The 26142-nt window shown below is 35.2% G+C and overlaps 1 protein-coding gene across 2 annotated transcripts in view; it reads left to right on the forward strand.

Moving 5' to 3' along the window:
• Positions 1-13478, forward strand: part of HYCC1 (hyccin PI4KA lipid kinase complex subunit 1) — an 86449-nt gene extending 72971 nt beyond the window's left edge. The window contains exon 11 of one of the 2 annotated variants that reach the window (XM_053609083.1): positions 12599-13478. In XM_053609083.1, coding sequence (XP_053465058.1) covers positions 12599-13173 — 575 coding nt within the window. In that variant the 3' untranslated portion in view covers positions 13174-13478. Of the gene's footprint in view, positions 1-11512; positions 11806-12598 lie in introns of those variants that run through there. The other variant, XM_053609084.1, reaches the window with a different exon arrangement.
• The last annotated feature ends 12664 nt before the right edge of the window (positions 13479-26142 follow it).

Raw genomic sequence — 26142 nt, forward strand, 5'->3', positions numbered from 1 at the left:
GATTCTTACCTGTATCCCAGGTTCCAACTTGGTTACCATTTGAGGGGTTGGCTCTGTATCCTAGGGCTACAGCCTCATTAAAGTAGCCTTTTCATCATCCATCACTCTTCACTACTCTAGCACTCGGGCAAATCCTGTTTATGATAACAAAAAGTTATAGATGAATATATAGAGGAGGGTGAACTAAAAAAGCACATGGGTGTAGAGCAGATAGAGAACACAGTGTAGCGTTGTCCATCACTCCTCTGCAGTGTGAATTCCCTTTATCTAGTGGACTCTACAACATTCCTTGTCTAAAGCCTTATTTGTTTCTGCAGGTATGTTGCATTCTCCCTTTTTAGGGTAGTCTTGGCTTTCCTTTCTTGAGTAGTACTTTCCTCTAAGTTGCCATGCTCTGCTGAATTAAAAATGTTTCTATTTTCTGTCCTCTTGGTCCTGCTCCCTACGTGAACACCTTATTGTCCTAGGCTCTGTAGCCAGCACTATCTTCTTATGGGAAAAATAAGTATCTCTGCTATAGTTGTTAAATATATAGACACTTTTCAAATTACAGATGCATTTTTCAACTTGAATTTGTTTGTATATAAACTATATTTATTGTATTTATACATAAACTATAACAAAATTTAATTTGTTTATGCATTTCTTTAGAAACACTGTTAAAAGGCCTGTGGATTCTAGGGTGACCCACAATAACCTTTTTATCTGATGATGTTTCTCAAGCATAGTACTATAGAATAGAAGTTCTGGTCATGTCTGTGCAAACCACATTTAAAGTTTCTATGTTAGATGGGAAACATCTAAATATGTTTCCCACTTCACCCATGTGTCCAACATTCCCTCACCATGCCAGCCCTCACAGGAGGAGGGATTTCTTCCTAAACCTTTACTGTGTCTGTCCTACTTTAGAAACAAGGAATGTATATTCCTGAGCCAGTGATCATGAGGGTCAGCAAAGGAGAAAGGACAAGAAACATGAACTTTAATGAATATTATTTTTTGTCTTCTTGCTCTCCCTGCATATTTCTGTTTTCCCAGTTCTGAGAAAGAAGAAAGCAACTGGCTCTCTTCCGTGTTAGATCTATTCCCTTCTTTTTTCTTTTCTTTTTTTAAATTTAAAGACGTTTATTCTGAGCCAAATATGTGTTACTATGGCCCAAAGAGCCACCTCCAAGAAACCTTAAGCAAGTGGTCTTGCCATGGTTGGATTATGGTTTGGTTTAACACATTTTGGGGAGATGGTAATTACATGTAAAGTCATAAATCAATACATGGAAGTCATGCATTGATTTGGCCTAAAAAGGCAGGACATCTCAAAGCAGAGTGTTACAGGTTTAGAGTGGGTTTAGAGATTCTTTGACTTTTTAAAAATTTCACAGCATTATAGGGGTTATATTTTGGTTACATAATTTGCATTTGTACATTTTAAGTCGATGTTATAAGAATGCCTTTCCCCTAGAATATGTGCATTACACCTCTTAGGTGTGACTCTACCTATCCTCTCCCACCTTTCTTTTCTTTTTTCTTTTATTTGTCGTTATTTATTGCCTCTCTTTTTTCTCCTCTTTCTGTCTTATCTGGGTAGAAGGAGTGAGTGAAGTCCTCTCATCAAAGCAGTCAAGCAGAACTTTCTTTATTTGCTTTTTTTTTTTCTTCTCCCCTCCCTTTATCCTTAAGGAATATAAATAATTTTGAATGTATTGTTGTGTTTGCACATGCAAGTCACCAAAAATGATTACACAGTAAACAAATACACTAAATTGAAGCAATTAATGACATTTGTTCTTTTCTATTATTGGCAGTAGAAAAATATTTTATCTTTACTGCCAAAACTCATGTTAGTCTTTTTAAAATTAACTTTGAACAGTTTTAATTACTTGCATTTTAAAATATTTTTTGACCTATTCTAGAATGTATTTCAGGATTCTCTAAAGCTTCATGGATCTGCCATTTTTTATTTAATGTTAAGAATTATTAATGGTTTTTATTTTAATGGAAAATATCCTAAAAAAAGGTGAAAAAATTACTTTATCTTTAACATTTTCACCCATTTAAGTACAAGCTTCCCTTGCCATGGTCTTGTTGTTGAATGATATTTTGACTAGTTCTATTATTTGCTTGGACATGTATTTTTTTCAATTAATAAACTTTTATTTGATTAATAAATTTTTTAGAGCAGTTCTAAGTTCATAGCAAAACTGAACCAGCACAGAGAATTCCCAAATATTCCCTGATCCCACACACATAGCCCCCACCACTATCAACATCCAGCACCAAAATGGTTCTTTTGTAAGGCCCAGTAATTTAAATTTTGACCACACAGTGCATCCTCATAACTAAGTAGGGTGATTTTTAAAGAAAGCTTCACTTCATTTCAACTGAGATATTATTTTGGAGAGATTTGTTTGAGAAGTAATAGCATGTTTGTTGATTTGCCCTACTTTTACTTGATTATATTATTTTATTTTATTTTATTTTTGAGGTGGAGTCTTGCTTTGTTGCCCAGAGCTGGAGTGCAGTGGCGCGATCGTAGATCATTACAGCAACCACTAGGCTCAAACAGTCTTCCTGCCTCAGCCTCCCAAGTGGCTAGGACTATGTATGCAACTATGCCCAGCTAATTCTTTTATTTTTTGCAGGGACAGGGTCTTGCTATGTTGCCCTGGCTGGCCACTTGATTATTTTAATATTTTACAGACATGGCTTAACTTCATATTTCATTTTTCAAATTTTTTAAACTTTGTGCTTAAATCTTTGAGAAAATTTTAGTGACTTTCTAATTCCATGTCAATACATATATTTAGAAAATAAAATTATAATGTAGAATTACTGCTCTTGACTTTTAAGGATTATAATCTCAGTATTCATAGCTTTATGGATTACTAATTCTTTTATCCATATTGTGTTTCATTTAGTCTACTGATGGAGAATAATTTAAGGCAAAGGTATATTTTGCAAATCTAAGTTTTTAAGCCATCTACAAATTGAGGACTATCTAGGAGTCATAATTATAAATGTATCAATCATAAAAGTGATATTTATAAACTAGACATTGAATTTTGCCCTACTTATTTTTAGTCCTGGCACATGTTAAATATTTTATTGTAATAACTGTGTGTTTATTTATTTTTTAACTTTATCTAAGAGTATATAGTTTTAAGTAATAAGAAAGAATTGAGCCAGGTGTGGTAGCTCACGCCTGTAATCCTAGCACTCTGGAAGGCTGAGGCAAGGTGGGAAGATTGCTTGAGCCCAGTAGTTACATGCACAACACAGCAAGACCACCTCTCTACAAAAAATGTAAAAATTAAATGGGTGTGCTGGGTGGTACACATCTGTGGTCCTAGCTACTCAGGGGCTGAGTTAGGATGATCACTTGAGCCCAGGCGTTTGAAGCTACAGTGAGCTATGATGATGCCACTGTACTCTAGCCCAAGCAGCAGAGTGAGAGCTGTCTCAAAAAAAAAAAATTAAAATTAAGACATATATGTAGGGGTGGCACCTGTAGCTCAGTGGGTAGGGTGCTACCCACATACTCCAGGGCTGGTGAGTTTGAATCCAGCCCCAGCCTGCTAAAAACAAACAAACAAAAAAGACACATATGTATATTTTTAAAGCTTCTAATTTAGTGATACTGAGTACTTGGTATCACTAAGATATCAACTTAGTAGATGAGAAAAGAAAAGAAACAGAAAAGATACAATTCATGTTGGAAAATAATTTATTTATAACTGGTTATTGAAACATAAAAATATTGGGGTGCCCGTCGCTCAGTGGTTAGGGCACTGGCCATATGCTCTGTGGCTGGTGGGTTTGAACCCAGCCCAGGGCCTGCTAAACAAACAATAGCAACAACAACAACAAAAAAATAGCCAGGCATTGTGGTGGGCTCCTGTAGTCCCAGCTACTTGGGAGGCTGAGGCAAGAGAATCTCTTGAGCCCAAGAGTTTGAGGTTGCTGTGAGCTATGACACCATGGCACTCTACCAAGGGTGACAAAGTTAGACTCTGTCTCAATTAAAAAATAAATTAATTAATTAATTAACAAATTTATGTGGTACAATAACATATTGGTGAAGCAAAAAAAGACTTGTTCTAACTTTTGAACAAGTCTGAGAAAGTATAATAGGTGTATTTCAGCAAAATATTTTTTAATAATTATTTACAAATATTTTAAAACATTTAAGATTGTGTTTCTAAAACTATAGATGATAAACTATCAAAAATCTTGAGATGGAATATTTATTTTGTGACTCTGATTTATGACTTTATGAGAAAAATCTTTATTTAAGGAGAAACTCTTTACTAAGAGTTACAGAAGCATTTTTGAAAAACAAAGAAATTGTAATAATTTTAAACTCAAAAGTAGCAAACTTTAAAGAATTGATTATTTGCATCATTTCTACATCTGCAAAAAAGAAATGAGTAATTATGTTTTTATTTTAAATGTCTATACTTACTAAGGAAATTTAGAAAATAAAAATTATCTGGCAGTTTTATAAAAAGACGTGAATGTTTTAAGTATCATATTTAGAAGCTCCATTATTGTCAGATTCTAAAATGCTATTTGAGGAAAAAATTTTCCTTTCCTAATATATATGATAAAACACTTGGACCAAAATTAAGCATTTTCTTCTGATTGTTACATGAATTTTAACTGGCATTTTTGATATGGAACTTTATGTTCATGGAGGGCAAAATAAAATGTTAAGGAATTGTTAGATAACTCAAGGAAAAAAGATATGTTAACCAAAGACCTAAAATATGTTGGCCCATTTGACCCATGTGAACATTATGTTTAAGAAAGGAAAGACTGTACAGAATCTTGGCATGGCCAATTTTTGAAAAAAAAGAAATCTTATTCTATTTCTATTTCCAGGTAAGAAAAAGAAAAAAATCTACATAGAGAAGCAAGATGTTTCAGAATTATTGGTCTTATGAGGCAAAAACACTTGGTTATAAATTATTGTGTTCTATATTTTACTGAGGAAGCCTTATAGAATTCTCGATGTAGTTAAGGAAGTTATTATTATTTGTTATGGAGTGCTCTTCTCTCTTCCATTTTTAAATGAACATTTGCTGCACATTGCACACCAAGGAAGAAGTGGACTTTTATAAGTAGTTTTATAATAGGTATTGCTGACCTGCTTTGGGTCTGCCTGGTTAGGGGGATCTTTAAGAATCGTAAACAGGGCGGCGCCTGTAGTTCAGTGAGTAGGGCGCCGGCCCTATATACCATATACCCAGCCCCGGCCAAACTGCAAAAAAAAAAAAAGTAGCCGGGCGTTGTGGCGGGCGCCTGTAGTCCCAGCTGCTCGGAAGGCTGAGGCAAGAGAATCATGTAAGCCCAGGAGCTGGAGGTTGCTGTGAGCCATGTGACGCCACGGCACTCTACCAAGGGCGACAAAGTGAGACTCTGGTCTCTACAAAAAAAAAAAAAAAAAGAATCGTAAAGCATTCACAGCATCCATATGTTGCAATTCTCTAAGACTTGTTTGTTTGTTTGTTTATTTTAACTTAATAAAGATTACAACAGATGTTATTGAGAGTGGCTAAGTCCACCAATGTAAGGAGAATTCTGTCATTTCCAGTATACACAACCAATGCTAAAGATTTGACTGCTATTTACTTAAGGAAACTGGTCCTAACAAGTATGTCTAAATAAATCGTACTGTTCCAGACTGTGTTTTTCTGTGTGCCCAGGCTGCTTTTTTTAACCTGGAAAGTTTGCTTTTTACTTAAAGTGTCAAGTTTCAATGTCTTAGTCTTTGTTTTAATTTTTAACTGGTCCTCATTCTGTGTTTCTGCAGCAGCTTCACTTTCCTCTAATTTGCTCTTCTTTCTAACTTGGCACACACTTTATGCTCATTATTTTGTTGCATAAATGTGACTTCTATTGATAAAAGAAAATGCTAGTAAAGTATGCAAGTAGTTTATCTGTGTGCCTGTCAATGGCTACCCATTGCAATCAGAATGAAATTTAGACTATACTATGCCATATGTGGCCCTGGTAAAAGGACCTCTTACCTACTGCTTTGGCCTCACATTAAGACCACTCTCACCCTGGTTCACTGAAGTTCTTCCTTCTAACTCTTCACTGTTCTAAGTCATTTCCTCCTTAAGGGCTTTGTCTAGTTGTTTGGAGTACTGAGCTGAAATTTGAATGATGAAAATGGGCCTCGACTACTTTTCCTCCAGATTGTTGTATAGACAACACTTTTTCATCATTCAAATCTCAGCTCAAATGTCCCTTCCTCAAAGACCATCCATCTAAAGCAGCCTTAACCCCTTACTACCCTACATAGTTTTTTCCATTACTTTTATTTTTTTCATTGCATTTTCTGCTATTTAAGTTCTGTTGTTTATTTAATTTTTGTATTACAGTGTGAGCTCTGTTTCCATGTTACAGTGAGAGCAATCTTTGTCTGGCTTGTTGGCTATTGTTTTGTTAGCACCTAAAACAGTATTTGACACATCATAGGTACTCAATAAATTATAGTTGAATGAATGAGTGAATGAATATTAAAGAAATTTATAACATAGAGTGATGGGTGGCACCTGTGGCTCAGTGAGTAGGGCCCCGGCCTCATATACCAAGGGTGACGGGTTTGAACCTGGCCCCGGCCACACTGCAACAAAAAAATAGCCAGGTGTTATGGTGGGTGCCTGGAGTCCCAGCTACTTGGGAGGCTAAGGCAAGAGAATTGCCTAAGCCCAAGAGCTAGAGGTTGCTATGAGCTGTGATGCCACAGCACTCTACTGAGGGTGACAAAATGACACTGTCTCTAAAAAACAAAAAAAATATATATATAAAACATAGGGTGAGCAATTTGTTGCTTCTTTTCTTATTTAAGAACAGCATAACAACATGATCATAAACTGGTTAAGAAGGTATTCACTTACAGTAATTAAAGAGTTTTCATTGGGCGGCGCCTGTGGCTCAGTCGGTAAGGTGCTGGCCCCATATACCAAGGGTGGTGGGTTCCAACCCGGCCCCGGCTGAACTGCAACCAAAAAATAGCTGGGCGTTGTGGCGGGCACCTGTAGTCCCAGCTACTCGGGAGGCTGAGGCAAGAGAATTGCGTAAGCCCAGGAGTTGGAGGTTGCTGTGAGCTGTGTGATGCCATGGCACTCTACCGAGGGCCATAAAGTGAGACTCTGTCTCTACAAAAAAAAAAAAAAAGAGTTTTCATTGTAGTTTTTCCATATGTATATGTATTTTCACTATATTTAAACTTTTTTGATACTTCACTTTTGTCTAATTAATGTTGCCAAACATTTCACCAAGTTCTCCTAGTAAATCCAGTTATTTTAATGGCTTCATAATATACCACATTGAATTGATTTTTTTTTTTTTTTGAGACAGAGTCTCACTTTGTAACCCTCGGTAGAGTGCTGTGGCATCACAGCTCACAGCAACTTAACTCTTGGGTTTAAGTGATTCTCTTGCCTCAGCCTCCCAAGTAGCTGGGAGTATGGGCGCCTGGCACAACACCCGGCTGTTGTTGTTGTTATTGTTGTTTGGCAGGCCTGGGCTGGGTTTGAACCCACCAGCCCTAACCACTGAGCTACAGTTGCCCAGCCAAAATTTATTTTCTTATACACTTACATTCCCTTAAAGTATCTTCTGTAAATTTTCTTAATGAAAGGATTAAGTTCTATTCTTTAGTTGTGTATGCCATCCTCTGGATAACATAAGAACTATATATTTGAAAAAAGTTTTTTTTGACATTACTAAGCATTTTTCTAAACCTGCATTTAGAAATGGCTATTGCACTTTTCCCAAACAAGAAGCCTTTGCTTTCCTTTGCTACCTAAAAATTCCTATTAGATAAGGTCTATATATTTTTCTTCTTTTGTCTAGTCAAGTAACACATCCCTAGCTTACCTTTCTAATGTCATATCTTCTGCATGTTTTTTCATTGTTATATATTCTAATAATAATTTCATCTCAATAGGAGATTTATTCAATTTATAAATCAAAGATTTATTAGGTATCTATGTATACAAGCTACTTGTCCTGTTATTAGGTAGATAGCAGCGCCTAAACAAAATAAAAATCTCAGCCCTCAGGGAACTTCCCTCTAATAAATAAGATGAATAAATCATTGTAAGTTAGAGAGTGGTAAGTGCTAAAAAGAAACGAAAATAGGGAAGAGAGCAGATTAAATATGAGAAATATTGAAACTTTTGATGGGTTGATCAGGGAAGACTTCACTGTAAAAGAAATTATTGAGAAAAGACCTGAAAGAGAGTAAGGAGATGAGCCATTCATCCACTTGCAGAACTTGATGCATACAGCCAAGAGGCCAGTAAGAAAGAGTGGGTCAGGAGATTGGGGTCTCAGAGTTTATAATGTAAGGGCAGAAGTCAGAGAGGGAATAGAGAACACAATCATGTTAACAAATGTTTGGGTTACCTAATAATCTTTCTTTATTTTTTAATTTCCCACAGAATTATTTGGGGATAATTTTGTGGGAAATTAAATTATCCGTTCTGTTTCTGTTCTTTCTAGCTCTGTACAGAATCATGTGCTTTTCTTTTTGTGAATTCAATAAGCAGTTTTAAAAGCCTGCAGTTTGTTACCATTTTTGAGTGATAGTATGCATCAAAAACTTGCATTTTGCTTGGCTGAGTGCCCGTAGCTCAGTGAGTAAGGCACCAGCCACATACACCAAGGCTGGCCAGTTCCAGCCCAGCCTGGGTCTGCTAAACAATGACAACTGCAACCAAAAATAGCCAGGAGTTGTGGTGAGGGCCTGTAGTCCCAGCTACTCGGGAGGCTGAGGCAAGAGAATCACTTAAGTCCAAGAGTTTGAGGTTGCTGTGAGCTGTGATGCCATGGCACTCTACTGAGGACAATATAGTGAGACTCTGTCTCAAAAAAAAAAAAAAAATTATGCTTGTAGGAAAACATATTATCTTATTTTTTGATTTGCCATCTAACTTCATGATTTAAAAGTAATTAGTTTTATTGCTTCTTAGGCTGCAGATCTTCACCACTACTCCAAAGAGTATGATTAGCAATTCGATTTCCTAGTACTGCTTTATATAATATTATCTTGTCATTTTCTAGTTTTTCTTGCAAAATTCTGAATTTCCACCATTGAACCATAATTTTAAATTAATAACTTTCCTTGACATCTTTTAAAAAATAAAACTAAGTTTAAGAAAATGAACAACCAAACCTTAACAGTTATGACTTTATTAATTAGGTTTTCTTCCAGACTTTGACTTGCTCTGGCTCTCTGTTCAGCCAAAGTAAATTATTTGCCTTTTATGAAATGACCAGGAATCTTAGCAAATAAATTAAACCTAATTGTGGAATGTCAGTGGATATTAAACTCAAATTGATTCTAATGAATTGAAGGGCTAGAATTAATAGTATGTTAGTACATAGACATTTGCAGTCAAAAGATTTCACTGGGTAGCTTTCCCATTGAATAATCGTGTAGCTCTTTCTGAACTTCAGTTTCCTTGTCTGTAAATGGGAATCAAATTGCCTACTTTAAAGGCTCACTAATAAACTGTTTTGAGAAAATAATTGAATAATATATATACGTAAACACTCTCAAATATAGTATTTAGTGCCATTCAATGTAAGTATTATTGTTGTCTATTCTATTAGGTCACCTTATCTTTTAAAATTTTATTTAATAAATTATACTGTTCATTGGCATTTGTATATCTCGATAATTTCCAAATGTTTTTTCCCCCCACGCCTTTGGACTGAAGGTCCTTTCCTAGATCTCTTGTGAAGCGATTCCTACAATGTAAATAGACAAGTCTTGGCTGTCACCCCACAGTGCCATTGGAATTTTACTTTCAGTTGCAGTGGCCTCTGACATATATCTCTGTAAGAATTTGTTTGCCCTCACTTTGAAGGCAGTTGTTAGTGACTGAGAATAGACTTGGTTGGAACTTGTTGGTTTCATTCAACCTTTATTAGAGAGCACCCAGAAGCAGCAGTGCACCACTTCTCCACCAAAATTCTTTGGCCAATCCAGGGAATAAATTTTTCTTTTAGAAAACCTTTATTTATTCAAAAGTTTATGAAGCACTATGTTAAGGGGAAATAATGGTATCAGCGCATGGACTCACCAACACAGGGCAACAGGAAGATTTGAGCAGGAGACTTCCAGAAGGGCATATTGCTGCTGGGTGTGGAATATCTAGGCTACCTATGACAATTTTTGTTTCAAGTTTTCTGAATTTGAAAGAATCAGAATAGAGCAGTGGTCTCTAAATTTTGTTGTGCATTAGTCACTTGGGAGCTTTAAAAATCCTGATGCCCAGCTCATACCTCATACTGATTATAAAGCAGAGTATTTGAGAGTGGGAGCCAGGAGTAAGCAGGTTTTAAAGATGGCCAGGTGATACCAATGTGCAGCAAAGTTAGAGAACCCCAGGACCGTGTGACATAGCCTCCATTCTTTTACTGTGTATTACTGTTTCTTAGTTTAGCACTGTTAGTGAATTTGATAATCCTATCACTAAAAATATTTAAAAATGACAGGTAATGTTGCTCAAGTAGATTTACGGTCTGTATTTTTTTTAAAGTGTACTTTACATAGTCTTATGTTGCTTTGAACTTTGTTTCACTGCTGTCACATTTGAGATGTCTTTATGTTATTGTTTTTCCCATTTACTACAGATAATTTCTTGACAGATTTAAATAAAATCATGCCTTTGTGATTTAAGACACAGTAAAATCATGTTTACAGGTATTAACTAGTTAGTTTTGTTTCTTTGTTTCATTTACATAGCTGTTTTCAGAACTGTCAGCCATTTGTTTTTCCAAATTCATTTTTATTTTTCTCCAATGTAGTAATAAACTGTTACAAGTTAGCTCAAATTTATGAAGTCTGAAGAAATTGACTGTTTAATTATATCATAGCCACATTAATATTTACTAATATGTAAGATGGTGGGTATGTGAGACAAAAACTATACCTGTGGCATTAATAATGATATTAATAATTTCTAATTATTCATATGTTAATAAGAATTTCCCCAAATATTCTAGTTTATTAAGTTAATCTCAAGTATTAAATAAAAAAAAAGGAATTTTAAGTCTACAAAGGAGAATTCCTATGTAGCTTGGTTCTAATGTTGACAAGAGCTACCTTTTGGGCGAATGTCCTTGAGCATTTGCCTAAGGCTTGACATAGTTCAAGTGGTTCCAATATTATCTTTAAAATAATAGAAATTCTATTTTTATTTATAAAAAATTATTTCATATTTATGTGAAATATGTGATGAAAAATGCAGAACATGAATTGATGCTCTGTGAATTTTTTTCTTTGTTATTTAAAATTAAAGAACATGGCCTTATTTTCTCTAGTACTGTCAGAGTATTATAAATGTAGAAATTTTTACAGTGCATGTATTTGGTTTAATTCATAACATTCAGTCATCCAATTTTTGGTTTGGGTCTTTTGTTTTTCTTGTTTCGCCTTTTTTATTTTGTTTTGTTTTCAGCCATCATTTTGTCTTATCATCTTCATTTCTAGAGCAACCTGACAACAATACTGATACTACTGAATTGGGCATCCTTGTCATTCCTGAGATTAGTATCACAAATGTGGCCGGAGAGAGAAGCGGGAATGGGGAAAAAGGCAGAACACTAGGAGAGATTGATGCTCAGCATATACAGGGTGTGCAGGAAACAGCCACAGATCCTAGAACTGAAAGCAAAAGCTTGCCAGAGATCAGGAGGCAAAAATCTGTAAGAAAAATGATGGAGGATGGAATAAACTCACCTGGCAGAGTGCAGTTTTAGCAGAGCACTTTATAGCTGCACTCCAAGGTATCTCAAGGCAAAGGGCCACTGATGCATGTTAAGAAACAGTTGCAGTCACAAAAATTTTGCATGTCATTTAATAATCCAAATGCATGAATTATGCACAATTTCTCAATGACTCCCAATGCTGTTTGGAATGGTCATATCTAATCTGTCTCTGCATTAATTGTTATGAAAACTGAGGCAGAAAATTGCTTCTAAAATAATTTTCTGCTTATGTTTTAAGATCTAAAATTATGTTTCATCTTTGAATTTTTTCCAATTTTTATTTGAAGGATAATGTCTACATAATTTTAGCAAGTTTGAGCTTCTGATAATTTTTTTAATTTAGTAAAATAATCTATAGTATAGAATGCAACCTTCTAAAAAATCTCTTTATAATATTCAAATACGATTTTTTAAAAAGTTCCTAAGTAAGAGGAACTTACACTGATTTGATTATACACTGCAGAAGGGTTTACTCTAGTTTTACTGTGTATTAATTTTTCTAATTATTTCTGATCTCTTGCATGAATAATAGGAGAACTCTTTCTAAAAACATAGTGGGGTGTGGTTTATGGCATGCTTTTTGTTTAATATACTCTGCATTAATGTCATTTAATTACAATGAACTATTTTGGACATTTTTTAGAATAAATGTTTTGATTTGTCCTTTGATTTTATTCTATAATTTACTGACTTATGAAATTATGCTAAAGTTAATTTATTTGAAATATAACTGATATGGTATTAATCATTTAGAAGGAATTGCTTACGATGCTTAATGTTAATTAATCTTTGTCATTTCTTTGTTTAGGAAATACAGAATTAACAGGTCAAGAAGAACTGATGGAAATATCTGAAGTTGACGAGGGATTTTATTCCAGGGCTGCGTCTAGTACCAGCCAGTCGGGTTTATCAAATAGTAGTCACAATTGTAGTAACAAGACAAGTGTAGGAAAGAACCAGAGACGGTCAGGAGGAAGCAAAACTGGAGGAAAAGAGAAAGAAACTAGAGGGGAATCTTGCAAAGATCACTTTGCTCGAAAACAAACTCAGAGAGCCCAAAGTGAGAATCTTGAGCTTCTCTCTTTGAAGAGACTTACTTTAACAACCAGCCAATCCCTACCTAAGCCTAGTAGCCATGGTTTGGCTAAGACCGCGGCGACTGTATTTAGTAAATCCTTTGAACAAGTCAGCGGTGTCACAGTCCCATACAATCCATCATCTGCTGTTGGTTGTGGGACTGGGACAGATGCCAATAGGTTTTCCGCTTGTAGCCTCCAAGAAGAAAAGCTTATTTATGTTTCAGAAAGAACGGAACTTCTAATGAAGCATCAATCAGGTCAGCAGAGACCTCCTAGTATTAGCATTACTCTATCCACAGATTAATTTGTAAACTATTTTTCTCCCATAACCAGTGAATCTGAAAATACGACTTTGCTTCTTTATGAAAGTTCCCTGAGTCTTTTTCATCCATGTCCCTGACTGGAGCTCTGATGTCTTAAATTCTGAAGGCTCCTCTGACTTTATGAAGGAATAATGTCTAGGTTGCACTAAGTTAAAATATGGTTTTGTTATTTCTTTGGTTGTGATTTTTCCCCCCTTGGTTTGAGTTTTTTTCTTTTTTTCTTTTTTAATTGTTACTGTTGCCCTTAGATTATCAGTGTAACAATAAATTTTGGCAGGTTATCTAATCAAGTTGGTTACATTTGATGTGAGTTGGTGAGTTTTTTTGTTTTTGCTTTTGTTTTGAATAATTCCTATTTTGGTGGCTGTCGGAGTCAAAGGAAGTCTCCATGTATGGGAAACTGTTTTATAAAGGATAGAAAAGAGGCACAGCTCCAGGAATTCCACAGCTGGCTGGGGAGGAAGCCAGTCTGAGAAGCAGGCCTGTGAAAGCACAAAAGTGATGTGTGTGAAAAGTTCCTGATGGAAATGTTTGTAACAGGATCATCTTTAAGATTAGAACAGTTTGTTCAAGACACTGAAAAATGCTTGGCAACTCAGTACCTACACTATTATATGATTTTAGGGGATGAGTGTGGGCATTTCTGTTATCTTTAGAACATTTTTATGTCAAAAAATCAGATTGCTGGTAGGTGTATTGAAGTGTTTGATCTGAATGTAGCAAGTGAAGATACCTTCTAATTCCTAAGGTGTAATAGGCCATAAAGCTGATTTACCCTGCTGCTCAACTTTGGAAACCCTAGTTAGCTTGGATTCCTGTAATCCAGAGCACACATCATTGAAGACTTCCTGGAAATATTGTAAATCTTGCAACACAGCGCTCAAGATACCAGTATCAACTATATACTATTAAATTGTTTGTCTGTAAATGAAGGAAATTAGATAAACTTTTCATCTAGAAAATGTCATTAAAAAATATAGTAAAATATGGACAAAGGACATTTATATATTAACTGATTTAGGGTTGTTTGTATTTGTGCTCTTAAATCTAAAATATGAAAAAAATGAAATGTTTTTCTTATTTGTGAACAGGCCCATTTTAAATGTTCTTATTATGATGTAAAAGGGATAATCAATTTGTTGTCTCCCAGCCAGAATATAAAAATGAAACAGATGGTATGGCAGGAGTTAATAAACTTGTATATAACTGTACAAGACTATGCGACCTCTAGATGGACATAAAATTTTGTCGTTTGCTAGTGGTAGTCCTTTTGTCTATGGTCGAGGTTCTCTGTAAGGCAAGCATACTTCAGTGATAATTTGGAGTGAGAAAGAGAAAGCAGACCCGAAGTGGAGAGAGAGTGGCCTGGGGAGGAAGGCCCGGGATGCTTTCCAGTTGTTGGGCTCTTTCACTTTTAGTACACAGCCGCCACAAGGAGAGAATGCTAGTGATTTCCTCTCTACAGAAGAAAGATATGTGAAAAATTCGTATGTTTGGAAAAGTGCCAAAACATTTATACTCTGAATTTAGTTTTGACTATAACTGCTTTGGCTACTAGTTTAAACCTCATTCTTTAAAAAGCATGAACTAGCTTTCAATCAGCAGCTCTGAATACAACATGGTTGTCAACATAAAAAAATTTGATTTTTTTAGTTCCAGTAATAGAATGGAGTAAGATCTACTGGCATAACTTGTAGTCAACAACTCTAAGGCAACCGGGCAATGAAAGTTGGTTTTGCATTAATTTAACAAGAATGCTGTGTAAAATTTAAAATATTTGTAAGATGACACCATGATTTTCCTGTTGTCCTTTTGTAATTCTTTAACAATAAATCTCCTATGCATAATTATTAACAGTATTCATATTAATAACTAATTTAAAGAATTGGCAAGTTGAGGTACTCAGGAAACAGAATAGATCTGAGGAAACATTAGCTGGCACAGGTGAGAGGTCAGATTTTAATGTTCTAGTACTGTAATGGAAACTTATTTTGATACTATGCTAGACCTTTGCTACTCAGGTCCAGACCATTCAGTAGGATTGGCATCACCCAACATCTTGTTATAAATGCAGAATTTCAGGGCCATTCCAGACCTACTGCATCAGAATCTGCAGTTTAACAAGATCCCCAAGTGATTTGTATGCACATTAAATTTTTTAGAAGAGGTTATCAGAGTATAAACAAATTACTTCTCTAAAAATGTAATTTTTAGAATTCCTAGTGGTCTAACAACCCTAGATCAAATATGTCAGATACTAGATCATTGTCATCTTCATTGTTTTAGACAGCTAATTAATTTTTAATAATATTGACACATGGCTTCTTAAGGCCTCTAATTCTAAATTTCTAACAGTCCTCATTTATTTTTATAATAAAAGTATAACATTTTGTACTTTTCTTATTAACCATACATGGAATCAGAGCTATAAATGCCTGCAATTTTAAGTATGAAAAAGAGTACCACCCTTTAATACAATATACAACAAATTTGCACTTGTATATTCTTTTTAAAAATTTCTGAAGCCTTACTCAGTGAGGTGGCTTTGAATTTTACTCCAGGTGATTTATACCAATTGACTTTCTGGACTATGGAATTAGATTAATAAAATTCTTTTATAGTACCTTTGATACCATTTCAAATAAGTATTATACATTAAAGATTTTATAGAAATTATGAAAATTGGATAATATTAACTGTGGCAACCATTGTTACTATTCCTACTACTATCTCCCCACTCATTCTTCAAATTTGAATTTGGGTGGCTTTTGTAGGTCACTTTCTTTTATTAAAGGTGACCATGATCACCAACCTACTTTGTATCCAGAATAAAACTTTTATCATGAGAAGGATTCTGCACAAAAATTGCAGCTCTTTTTCACATTTTAAACCTCCAGGGATTGTTGGAATCATCCAGCCTATCACTCTTGAAAACCCAACTTCCTAGGGTGTTCTAGAGAAACTGGAGCCAGCACTAGCCTTTTTGAATACAAGTAGGGAGAGAAACAAAATAAACTTGTCAAGGGAATATCCCAGAGTGCCCAGGGTAATGTCTTCCCTTCTCTCCCTGAAGCCACAAGAAAGCACCCTGGAGTCCATTGTATACACCCTGGAAACTTTTAAGGCAAGCTCTGTTGACTTGAAGAGTAGAAATTTTCAGTCTGTGATGATTGAAGTTTGTTTTGAAAAAGCAATATTTCATTGCCCTGCTCAGCAAACATTATTCATTTTTTAGAAAGTTGAATAAAAGGGAAATATATTTTTTAAAACCAAAATAGATCAAATGATCCCAGTTTTAAGGGATTTTGCCTATTTTGGAAAAATAAAACTGAATTGTTAAAACTTAAATTATGGAGAAAAGATGTACTTACTGTGAGACAAAATTTTAAACAAGTGTTTAAAATAAGGCAGGTTAACATTTTGAGTCTATAGGCACAATAAGTCTTTATTAAAGGGAAGCACATCGAGGAAATATGTATGCTGAATAATGTCACTGAAAAAATATTTTTTAAAAATCACTTAGAAAAATAATTTGGGAGTACTTTAAATATTGTAGATAAAGTTTAATGTATAATAATGTCTTCCCAATCTTTGGATGGAAAATTAAAGCTTTATTCCTTTAATGAGCATGAATTTATACTTTTAGATTTGTTGCTAAGTAAAACTACACTCAATACTTGGAGTTATTCAGATTTACGTTTAATATTGTTGAATTTGTCATCAGAGAGCATAAAGATGTTGTCTTCTGTACTTTGTAACTTGTGCTTATCTAAAGAGACTAGCAGTGGACCTTTTGGAAGATGTCTGTGTTTTTCATAGTAGAGTATGTGTATCTTAATAGGAAGCTTTTATTGTAAACTCAAGATCCTATTTCACATATTGTTGCTTTCTCTGATGTGGAGTTTATTGTGTACCTCTTAATCTTTACTTCTAGTCATGGAGTGATACTAATTTTTTCATAGTAATATACTTGTTTCTAATTGTATTTCTAAAGTTTACACTCCTGAAGAATAAACTATGACTTTGGATATTTTTATGTGTTCCCTACCTTTTCAAGGTTATGGAAATAAACTGGAGTTTAGTTTTTTTGAATTTTTGTATATGTGTCAATGTTCTCCATGTGCAGTACTTTATACCATGAGTGTTGCCTCTTGTTTTGTTGAAATAAAAATTGAAAAAAATTTTTCCTGATCACTTTACTCATTCAAAGATCATTTTAAAAGTTTGTAAAATTCATGATATGAAGGAATAAAGTAAAGGAGAAAGACTTAGTTGAGTCGAGCCAATGAGAGCTTTAGGGTGTAAGTGACAAGACAATGACGTTTCTTGCTGGCTTTGTACTTTGTGTGGCCAAGAAGTACAGCAGGCTTGTGAGTGTGCAAAGAAGATGAGCTCCATGGGCCATGCTCAATGGCTTTCACATTTAATATGAGTCTTTATCCCTTGAGCACAGATTATAGCCCCTAGTACCTAGATAGGCTTTGTCATGGTAGATATTTAGACATTTAATGAGTAAATGAGTTAGGTTGATATTGACTTTTGGAGAAGAATCAGGGATAAGGTCTTTAATGTGTTATTTTAATGTGTTCAGAAACTTCAGAATTTCATTTATTTGCTCTAGTAAATCTCGAGGGGAATTACATGAATTACATTATTGTGCATTCGAAACAAACAAGACTATCTTAGATACTTAAATTTCTCTTTGTGTAGTTGATTACATTTTTGAATAATTTCATTTTATCTAAGGAACTAAGTAATTTAGGAAATATATTCTAAACTCCTCTTAGAAGAGAACTTGTAGAGAACCAGAGCAGTGATTTTGTAAGCAATGTGTTAGTTAGCCCTATGAGAAATATGCTTTCTTCTGGTGACTTAAGTATTTCCAATAAATAGTGGAATTACCTATAGAATATGACTTTGTTAATAGTAACATAATTATTTTATAATTATAAAGAAAGACTTTTATAAATAAGTCTAATCATTTGGTTATTTTTCCTGCATTCTATTATTATGGTGGTAGTAGTAGCTAATATGTACAGCTAAAATTGTCTTATTTAATCCTCAAAATAATCCTATAAAATGAGTAGAATCCCTGTTTTACAAAAGAGGAAACTGAAGCTCTGAATAGGGTAAGTGACTTGCCTATGGTCAGTCACCTACCTGCTGGGAGACAAAGCCAGACCTTGAACCCTGCCAGGTCTTATGACTTTCATTTTTAAAAGATTATATTAATTAAATACTTAATGGCCATATGTTTAAAATTCATTCATCCCATCTATCTTATGGATGATAGGGTTAGGTTTTAAAGTAAAATAAAATAAAAGTTTTCTGAAACTAAATTGTGATTTTTGTAGAATTTGAGATAATTTTGTTTGAATGGTAAACTGAATGCTGGTTATACTGATATTAAAAGCATGGCAAAATGTAAATTAAAATAAGATTTCTTTTGTTTTTACCTGTCAGACTGATAAACATGAAAAAGATTGATTCTAGTATTGGCATAGGTGTGGGAAAATCATTTGTCTCTGGGATAATTAGTGGGATTGTAAATTAGTACAGATGAATTAGTGGGGAATTCCACAGAATCTATGAAACTTTAAAGTGTACCACATACCCTCTGACCCAGCAGTTCTATTTATTCCTCTCTATATATTCTACGGAAAATTTAGTGCAAATGCGTTAGCATAGCAGGGAAGGTGTTCATTGCAGTTTTTCTTGTAATCGCAAGAAAAGAGGAAACAAAAACCTGGCAACCTAAACATCATTAATCAAGGACTAGATAAATTACAGTACATACATAAAATGGAATATGATGTAGCCATTAATGCAGATCTGTATGTGATGATTTAAACAAATTATAACACTATAACATTCCCTGAAAAAAAGCATGTCAGAGAACTACGTATACATGTATATGCACGTGTATATCTCTATATCTATATATCCCCCACTTGCATTATAAGTGTGTGCAATAGTTCATATGGGGGTGTGTAATTTACAATATGCATTTACGTTTGCTGATATTGGGGGAGGAAAGCACAGTTTCTCAAAGTGTGGTCTGAGGATAGTCTGCATTAGGAAAATACTGATACTTTTTAACATAGAGATTCTTGGGCCTTATGCTAAGTCCTCTGAATCAGAATCGCTGTAAGTATAGAAACCTGTGTTTCTAACAGATTCCTCAGTTGATGTGTATACAAACAAACATAAAGTTTGTCTACTAGCTGACAGCAGTGAATTGGTTATCCAGTAGTGGATTGTAGTAAGAAAGAACACACTTCTTGAAAAAACCTTGTATTTCAAATGAGGCCTTCTTAAGATAGAGCCGGACAACAACACAGACCTGTTGGTGAAAAGGGAATTGGCCAGAATAGAAAAAAGATTCTTCTGCACAGAAGTACACACCAGTTACATGAGCATCCTTAAAAAACGAAAAATAAAAATCCCCACCTCTGTTATTGTTTAACTTACTAAATATCGTCAGATGACCTGTTAAAAAAGCAAAAGCAAACAATGGAACTTAACTACAATAAGAGAAAGTGCCATGTCGATTCAATTAGCTGTATCTAGTAACAGAAAGTAAGATATTTGTAGGGTTTGGGGATCTGTGTTCAAATAATTTAAGGCATGTCTGTCAAGGCAAGGAATTGATTGGGGTTGACAAAGTTAACATTAATAGTTTAGGGTTGGTGGACACAGTGAGCAAGGATCTTGAAGAGTCTTGGTAAGTCAACTACTGTTTGAAAAACAAGCTGTTTGCCCAGGTAAGCACGTTATTGTTTCCAATCAGTACAATCTCTTGTGAAAATGAAGAATAGAGATTGTTTTCATTTTGATTTGGTTTTGTTTACAATCTTATTTTTCCTAGGCAAAGCTTTCCTGGAATAAACAAGTCATGTTGACATAGGCAGGCTCCAGTCTTACCTAAGCCATGTTGACACTGATGGGTTCAGTTCTCTTTATTTCTCTCTAGTCAAAGATCGTAAGTCAATTTTATACATATAGCATCCTGGTATGTCACTAGTGACTTCTTAGCAGCTATTCTACTGAAGACCTCAAAGATTCCTTCTGAAACTTCTTGGCCCCTATAGCAGTTGGTTCCTACTTGTTAAGTGTTCTAACATAATCTTCATTGCTTTGTACTGTGATTATTTTACACATATGTCACCCTTGCTGGACCATAGTTCTGTGGGAGTTTAGTATAATACCTAGTACATAATTGTGAATAAAGATTTGTTATACTAGATAGAATATGAATGCAGGAAATTGGTGGCAGAAATAGGAATAGGAGAAATTGTGTTGCTTCTCTTCCATTCCAGAGAAACTGGGAAACTCTTGGTTGTCTAATGTGCAACTGCATGGACGTGAAGCTGAAGGTGTAAAACTTGACTACTTTAATTCTTTGAGTGCACCCACATAAAAGTTTTCTGAGGAGTAAAATTATGATACATCCTATTTCCTTCTATTTAGAGTAATGAATGGTATGGAGATTCCAGGCTAATGTTGGACATTTTCCTTTAAATTTTCTATTGTGTTATTCTCGCCTATATACATGTATCTGTGTGAATATGAGTGATATCTAGACTCATCAGGAAAAAAAGGTAGAAAAGCCTAACTTTGACACTACAAATTCTTACATCTTTTCTCATTTGGTTCCTTTTGCAGAAAGTGCAAGTATCTTTACCTTTTGTTTTCTAGGTCACTGCTACCTGTGGTGCATTTATCTTAAAACTCTTACAGGTTTCATTTAGCTAATATGTTTGTACTTCTGTTTGCTACCTGTGCTGTATAATTTTCTACTAACATTTTTCTTCTCCAAATCTTTTGAAATAAAACCCTCTGAACAACATGTCACCACTTTTTATTGCATTGTAGTTTAGAATCTTGTTTCAATATTTATCCTTTCCTTAAGCCTTTAAATTCAGTTACATCCACCAAATTGAATTTGATGAGCCAGGATATGTTTGAAAGAAGGAGAAAACAAACAAGCAAGCAAGCAAACCTGTGAATTACACCTGCAATAAAACATAATACATTTTCCATTTCACTGAAGAGACAACTGACATTCATTATACATGCAGTACTGCCCAAGAGGCTGGTACTAGTTAGACATAGACTATGGTATTCCAATCTCAAAGATGGTTCTAGAGGACAGTGAGGAAAGGAGCTCTTTCCAGTGGGAATAAATCTGTGTTGTATTTCTCGTTTGCTTTGAAAGGAAGGTGAGAGATCCCAAGGTACAGATCTATACCACTTACACCTGGCCAGGTGGTTGGAGATATGCAAGTAATAAGAATGGAGCGTAAGTGATAAAATTTGAAAGCTATTAAAAAATGTATGGTTGGTCTTCTTAAAATGAGCTCATTTGTTTCCTTACATAAATGGTAAATAAAGGTCCCATTGTGAAGGAAGCGCTAAATAGTCGGGTGGTCAAGATGACCTTGAGAATTGAAATAAAGTGGATCTCTTTGATATCCCAGTCCTTGTTCAATTAGCTTATGAACAATGTGGTCACATTGGAAGGATCATGGCTATACATGAACTTCAACAATATGGGCTTCAGTTCATTAAGAATGTTCTGATTACTGCCACTGGTAGGAGCCCAATCTGTCAGCATAAGTGATCAACCTTACAATACACGTATCATGTGGTAAGGTGACATAATTGCTTGGTGGCAGATTATGTCAAATCTCTTATGGAGAGGCAGCGATTGTCCTCATGGAATAGATCCATACTCTGAATCTGGTGTGCCGTGCTTCTGTGTCCCTATTCAACATCATGATTTTCCTCAAAATATTGCTTTTAAGAAACTGACTTTATAATGTAATAGGTAAGGTAGAGGTAGAATTCCGTTTCCAGTAATGTCAAATTAGGTAATTATAATAACATCACAGTTTCCAGTGGCAACTACATAGTATGATCAAAAACTCTTTAAAACATGAAAATCTAGAGAGGCAAGCCCAGCATTAGCATTACTTCTTTCCTGGAGGTATTGGTTGATTCTGGAAGAATCATTTAAGGGGATAAACATTGTTTTTACCGGTGTGGGACATTGAGAGGACCAAAAGTAGATACCAGTGCCTGCCACATTATGGGATGGGAGAGAGCCTAAAAAATTTTCTGCACTTTGGTTTGGAGCCCAAAAAATTCCACCATAGAAGTAAGAATGAATTGGAAGTGTGCTAATTCCCCACCACCACACACACATACATACACAGGGAATTCAGCATAGCCTCAAATCATCCCAATTCTTGAAATTAAATCAAGTAATTCCCTAAATGTTTGGTAATAAATAAGTGCTCCATGGAGGGAGGGAAACCCATCATCTTAAGGCCTCAAGGGATATAGCTTTTCAAATACAATGTTCATAGGCAAGAAAAAATAACCAGACACTTGTATGGCATAGCACCACTCACTGGCAACAACTAGCAACGATGGATAAAATTGCTTAAAATCTCTGTTTGAAGCCATCAAAGAACTTTCAGCCAAATAGGACTCTAGGAGTCAAAATCCCAGAGAGAAGATGCGCATGAAAGAGTTAACATAGCAGGGTGAGATGCTATTATCCTTAGCCTTGCTTGCATGATGTGCTTTGGCTGGTATCTGGGAACTTGGATTACAAAAATGTTCCTACCATTCTCTAAATGATAAGGTGGTGTACTCTGTGTAAACTATTCATACAAAAACATAGTTTATGCTGAATGCCTGTTTTTCTTCTGGGAGCTGAGAGTCTTTTACCAGCTCCCAGTACAAACATTGGACAGTAAGTCTATATTGAGCTATCTCTGGCAGACAGCATTTCACATATGTCAAATTCAATACAGAAGTAATTAAGCACATCCCATGTGATTCCACAAGGGAAGAATCCTTGAAGCTTATGCTGTATTTCCTCCAGACTTTGCCCCATGTGCTTTTTCTCCTTTGCTGGTTTTGCTTTGTATTGTTTTGCTGTACTGAATCATAGCCATGAGTATGTTTCCTGAATCATTCTACCGAATCTCCAAACCTGAGGTGGTGGTGTAGCCTTGGGAGACTCCCAGTACAGAAGTATTATAATTGGAGAAGTGAGCAGATATTCTGCAGCTACTTCTTTCGTGGAATTTGCCAAATCTAGGCAAAAGGCATGGGAAGAGAGTTACTGCTAAGAATTAGAGAAGCAAGCAAATTATGGCGATCACAAAGGACTGGAGAAACAAAAAGTTTAGGGCCATTAAATCAACCAGCACTTGGGAAAGCAAAGATCTCAATAAGGCAGGAGATTCAGAGAAGTGAGCCTGACACTCTCTTATTTTCCTCTTGATTATATGTGGAATTCCTGGATTGTTCAGAGCAGAAAGATTAAGAAAAAAAAGAGCAGAAACCTGCTGAAAGCCAGAGCAAAAGTTTTTTATTTTGTTTTATTGCATCATTCTATCAAAGCAAAAATTCTATTTCAGGACCTATGAAGAGGGAGAGGGCCTAGTACACATTTAAGGATCTCAGCTAAGAACTCAGGATACCATGGGAGAATCAGAGTAAATTAAACCTTATGAAAATTGTAACTTAGCTTCAAGTCAATGCATTATTAGATTAATGTGATTTGCCAGCTGCCAATCTATTTTCCCACCAGCAAATAAAGTGATTTCTCTCTGTAGGAAAATATCATCTAGAGACTGTAGAATGTGTCACATACAATATCTAGAATTAAGTTAAATCTTAGAACCATAAGGAAAAAGGCAATAGAAACAGATTGACAGATGACCCTGCTGTCAGTGTTATCAGAGATGGATTTAAATGCAACTTGATTAATGAGCAAAGATAGAGAATTTCTTAAGAATCAGAATCTTTTTTTGAAAGTGAGTTAGAAAGTCTAGAATTGAAAAATGCAAAATCTATCCCCCTAGGCTGGCATCCAGGGCCCGGGTCTTCTTGTAGGAGGAGGTGGTTTCTGTGAGCACAAAGCTGTTTCACTCAGAACGAGAGAAGGTAGTCGAGGCAGGTTTTCACTGCTGCCTTTTCTTACCTCTGAGTGTGAGAACAGTGAACGTGGCCACTGCCCCTGTCCTGGAACTAGTCTAATAAATCCTTTTCCCTTTTTGAGCCAAAAAAAAAAAAAAAAAAAAAAAGAAAGAAAAAGAAAAATGCAAAATCTAAAATTAAAAACTCAATATATATTTAAGCATACTGGAGAATGATTAAACAAAAGAACAAGAAATTGTCAGACCAGATTTTTTAAAAAAATATCAAGTGATATAGTGACTGTAGGAGATATGTTGAAAATAAAATAATTTTTAAAAGATATACTATGCAAAACAGCAGGCATAAGAGAATCAGAATGGCCATGCTAATATCAGACCAACAGACTTTAAAATAAACAAAAGTGTTGCTAGTGATAAAGAGAAGCATTTCATAATGACAAAAAGGTCCATTCATCACGAAGATATAACAGTTATAAACATATATGCACTTAATATCAGAACCTCAAAACACTTGAAACAAAAATTGAAAGAATTAAGAGAGAAATAGAGAATTCATTAATACTAGTTGGAGACTTCAATACTTCACTTTCAATGATAGATATAATAACTAGCTAGGAGATAAAGATTTATCCCAGGAATTTGAGGTTGATGAATTAGTTTTTTAGAGTTTTAATAAATTATCTCAAGTGGTGTACCTTAAAATACCAGAACTTATTCTTTCGCAGTTCTATATGCTGTCTGAAATCAAGGTGACCATGCCCCCTTTTACAGGCTCTAAAGCAAGAGAGCCCAGCCTGCTGTCCAGGCTCCTGGCCATATGCTGATTTTGTGAGGACATTTTTGCTTATCTGAGGTGTTACATACAACTAAAAGTATGCATGGGCCCTTTTTAATTTTTTTTTTTTTTTGCTAATAAGCTTTTATTAGTGTTTGTTTATTTATTGTGTGGCCCCATGACAATTCTTCTTCAAATGTGTGGCAGAAAGAAGAAATGTTGGGAACCCCTTCTATAAAGTGTCTCGGTCTTGGCTTATAGCTATATCACTGTGCTTCTGTTGTCATGTGAACTTCTTCCTTGTGTATTTTCATATGACCTTCTTACATGAACATGCATCATTGGACTTAGGGTCCACTCTAATCCAATATGACTTCAACTTGGCTAATTGTATCTGCAAGGAATGTATTTCCGAATATGGCGACATTCTGAGGCTCCAGAAGAACATGTATTTTCAGGGTTGACCATTCATCCCCATAGAGTCCTCATAGCATACCCCAAATTTATATTAATCCATTTACCCTATCTCAGTATCTTTTAAAGGCTTAGCCTGTTCTAGCATCAACTCTTAAGATCAAAATCTCATTTGTCTATCATCAACTTAAAATATCCTAAATTTCTTTTTTTTTTTTTTTTTGTAGAGACAGAGTCTCACTCTATGGCCCTCGGTAGAGTGCTGTGGCCTCACACAGCTCACAGCAACCTCCAACTCCTGGGCTCAAGCGATTCTCTTGCCTCAGCCTCCCGAGTAGCTGGGACTACAGGCGCCCGCCACAATGCCCGGCCATTTTTTTGTTGCAGTTTGGCCGGGGCTGGGTTTGAACCCGTCACCCTCGGTATATGGGGCCAGCACCTTACTGACTGAGCCACAGGCACTGCCCAAAATATCCTAAATTTCATCATTTAAATATGGTATGGGTGAAAATCTAGGTATGTTCTATCGTGAGGCAAAATTCCTCTTCATTTATGAACTTGTGAAACTATGAAACAAGCTATCTGCTTCCAAAATATAATGATGGGACAAACATAAGATAGTCACTCCTCTAAAAAAGGGAGAAATTGGAAGGAATAAAGGGGCCACTGGTACCCAGCAGTTTTCCTAATTCCCCTGTTTTAAAGTCTAAGAATAATTCTCTGTGGCTTGATGCTTCCTTTGGGCTGTTGCAATGGTGTTTTATAGCATAACATGATCTATTCTTGATATTGTTCCAGGTGCA

This window comes from Nycticebus coucang, chromosome 11 (assembly GCF_027406575.1).
Source record: "Nycticebus coucang isolate mNycCou1 chromosome 11, mNycCou1.pri, whole genome shotgun sequence".
NCBI lineage: Eukaryota > Metazoa > Chordata > Mammalia > Primates > Lorisidae > Nycticebus > Nycticebus coucang.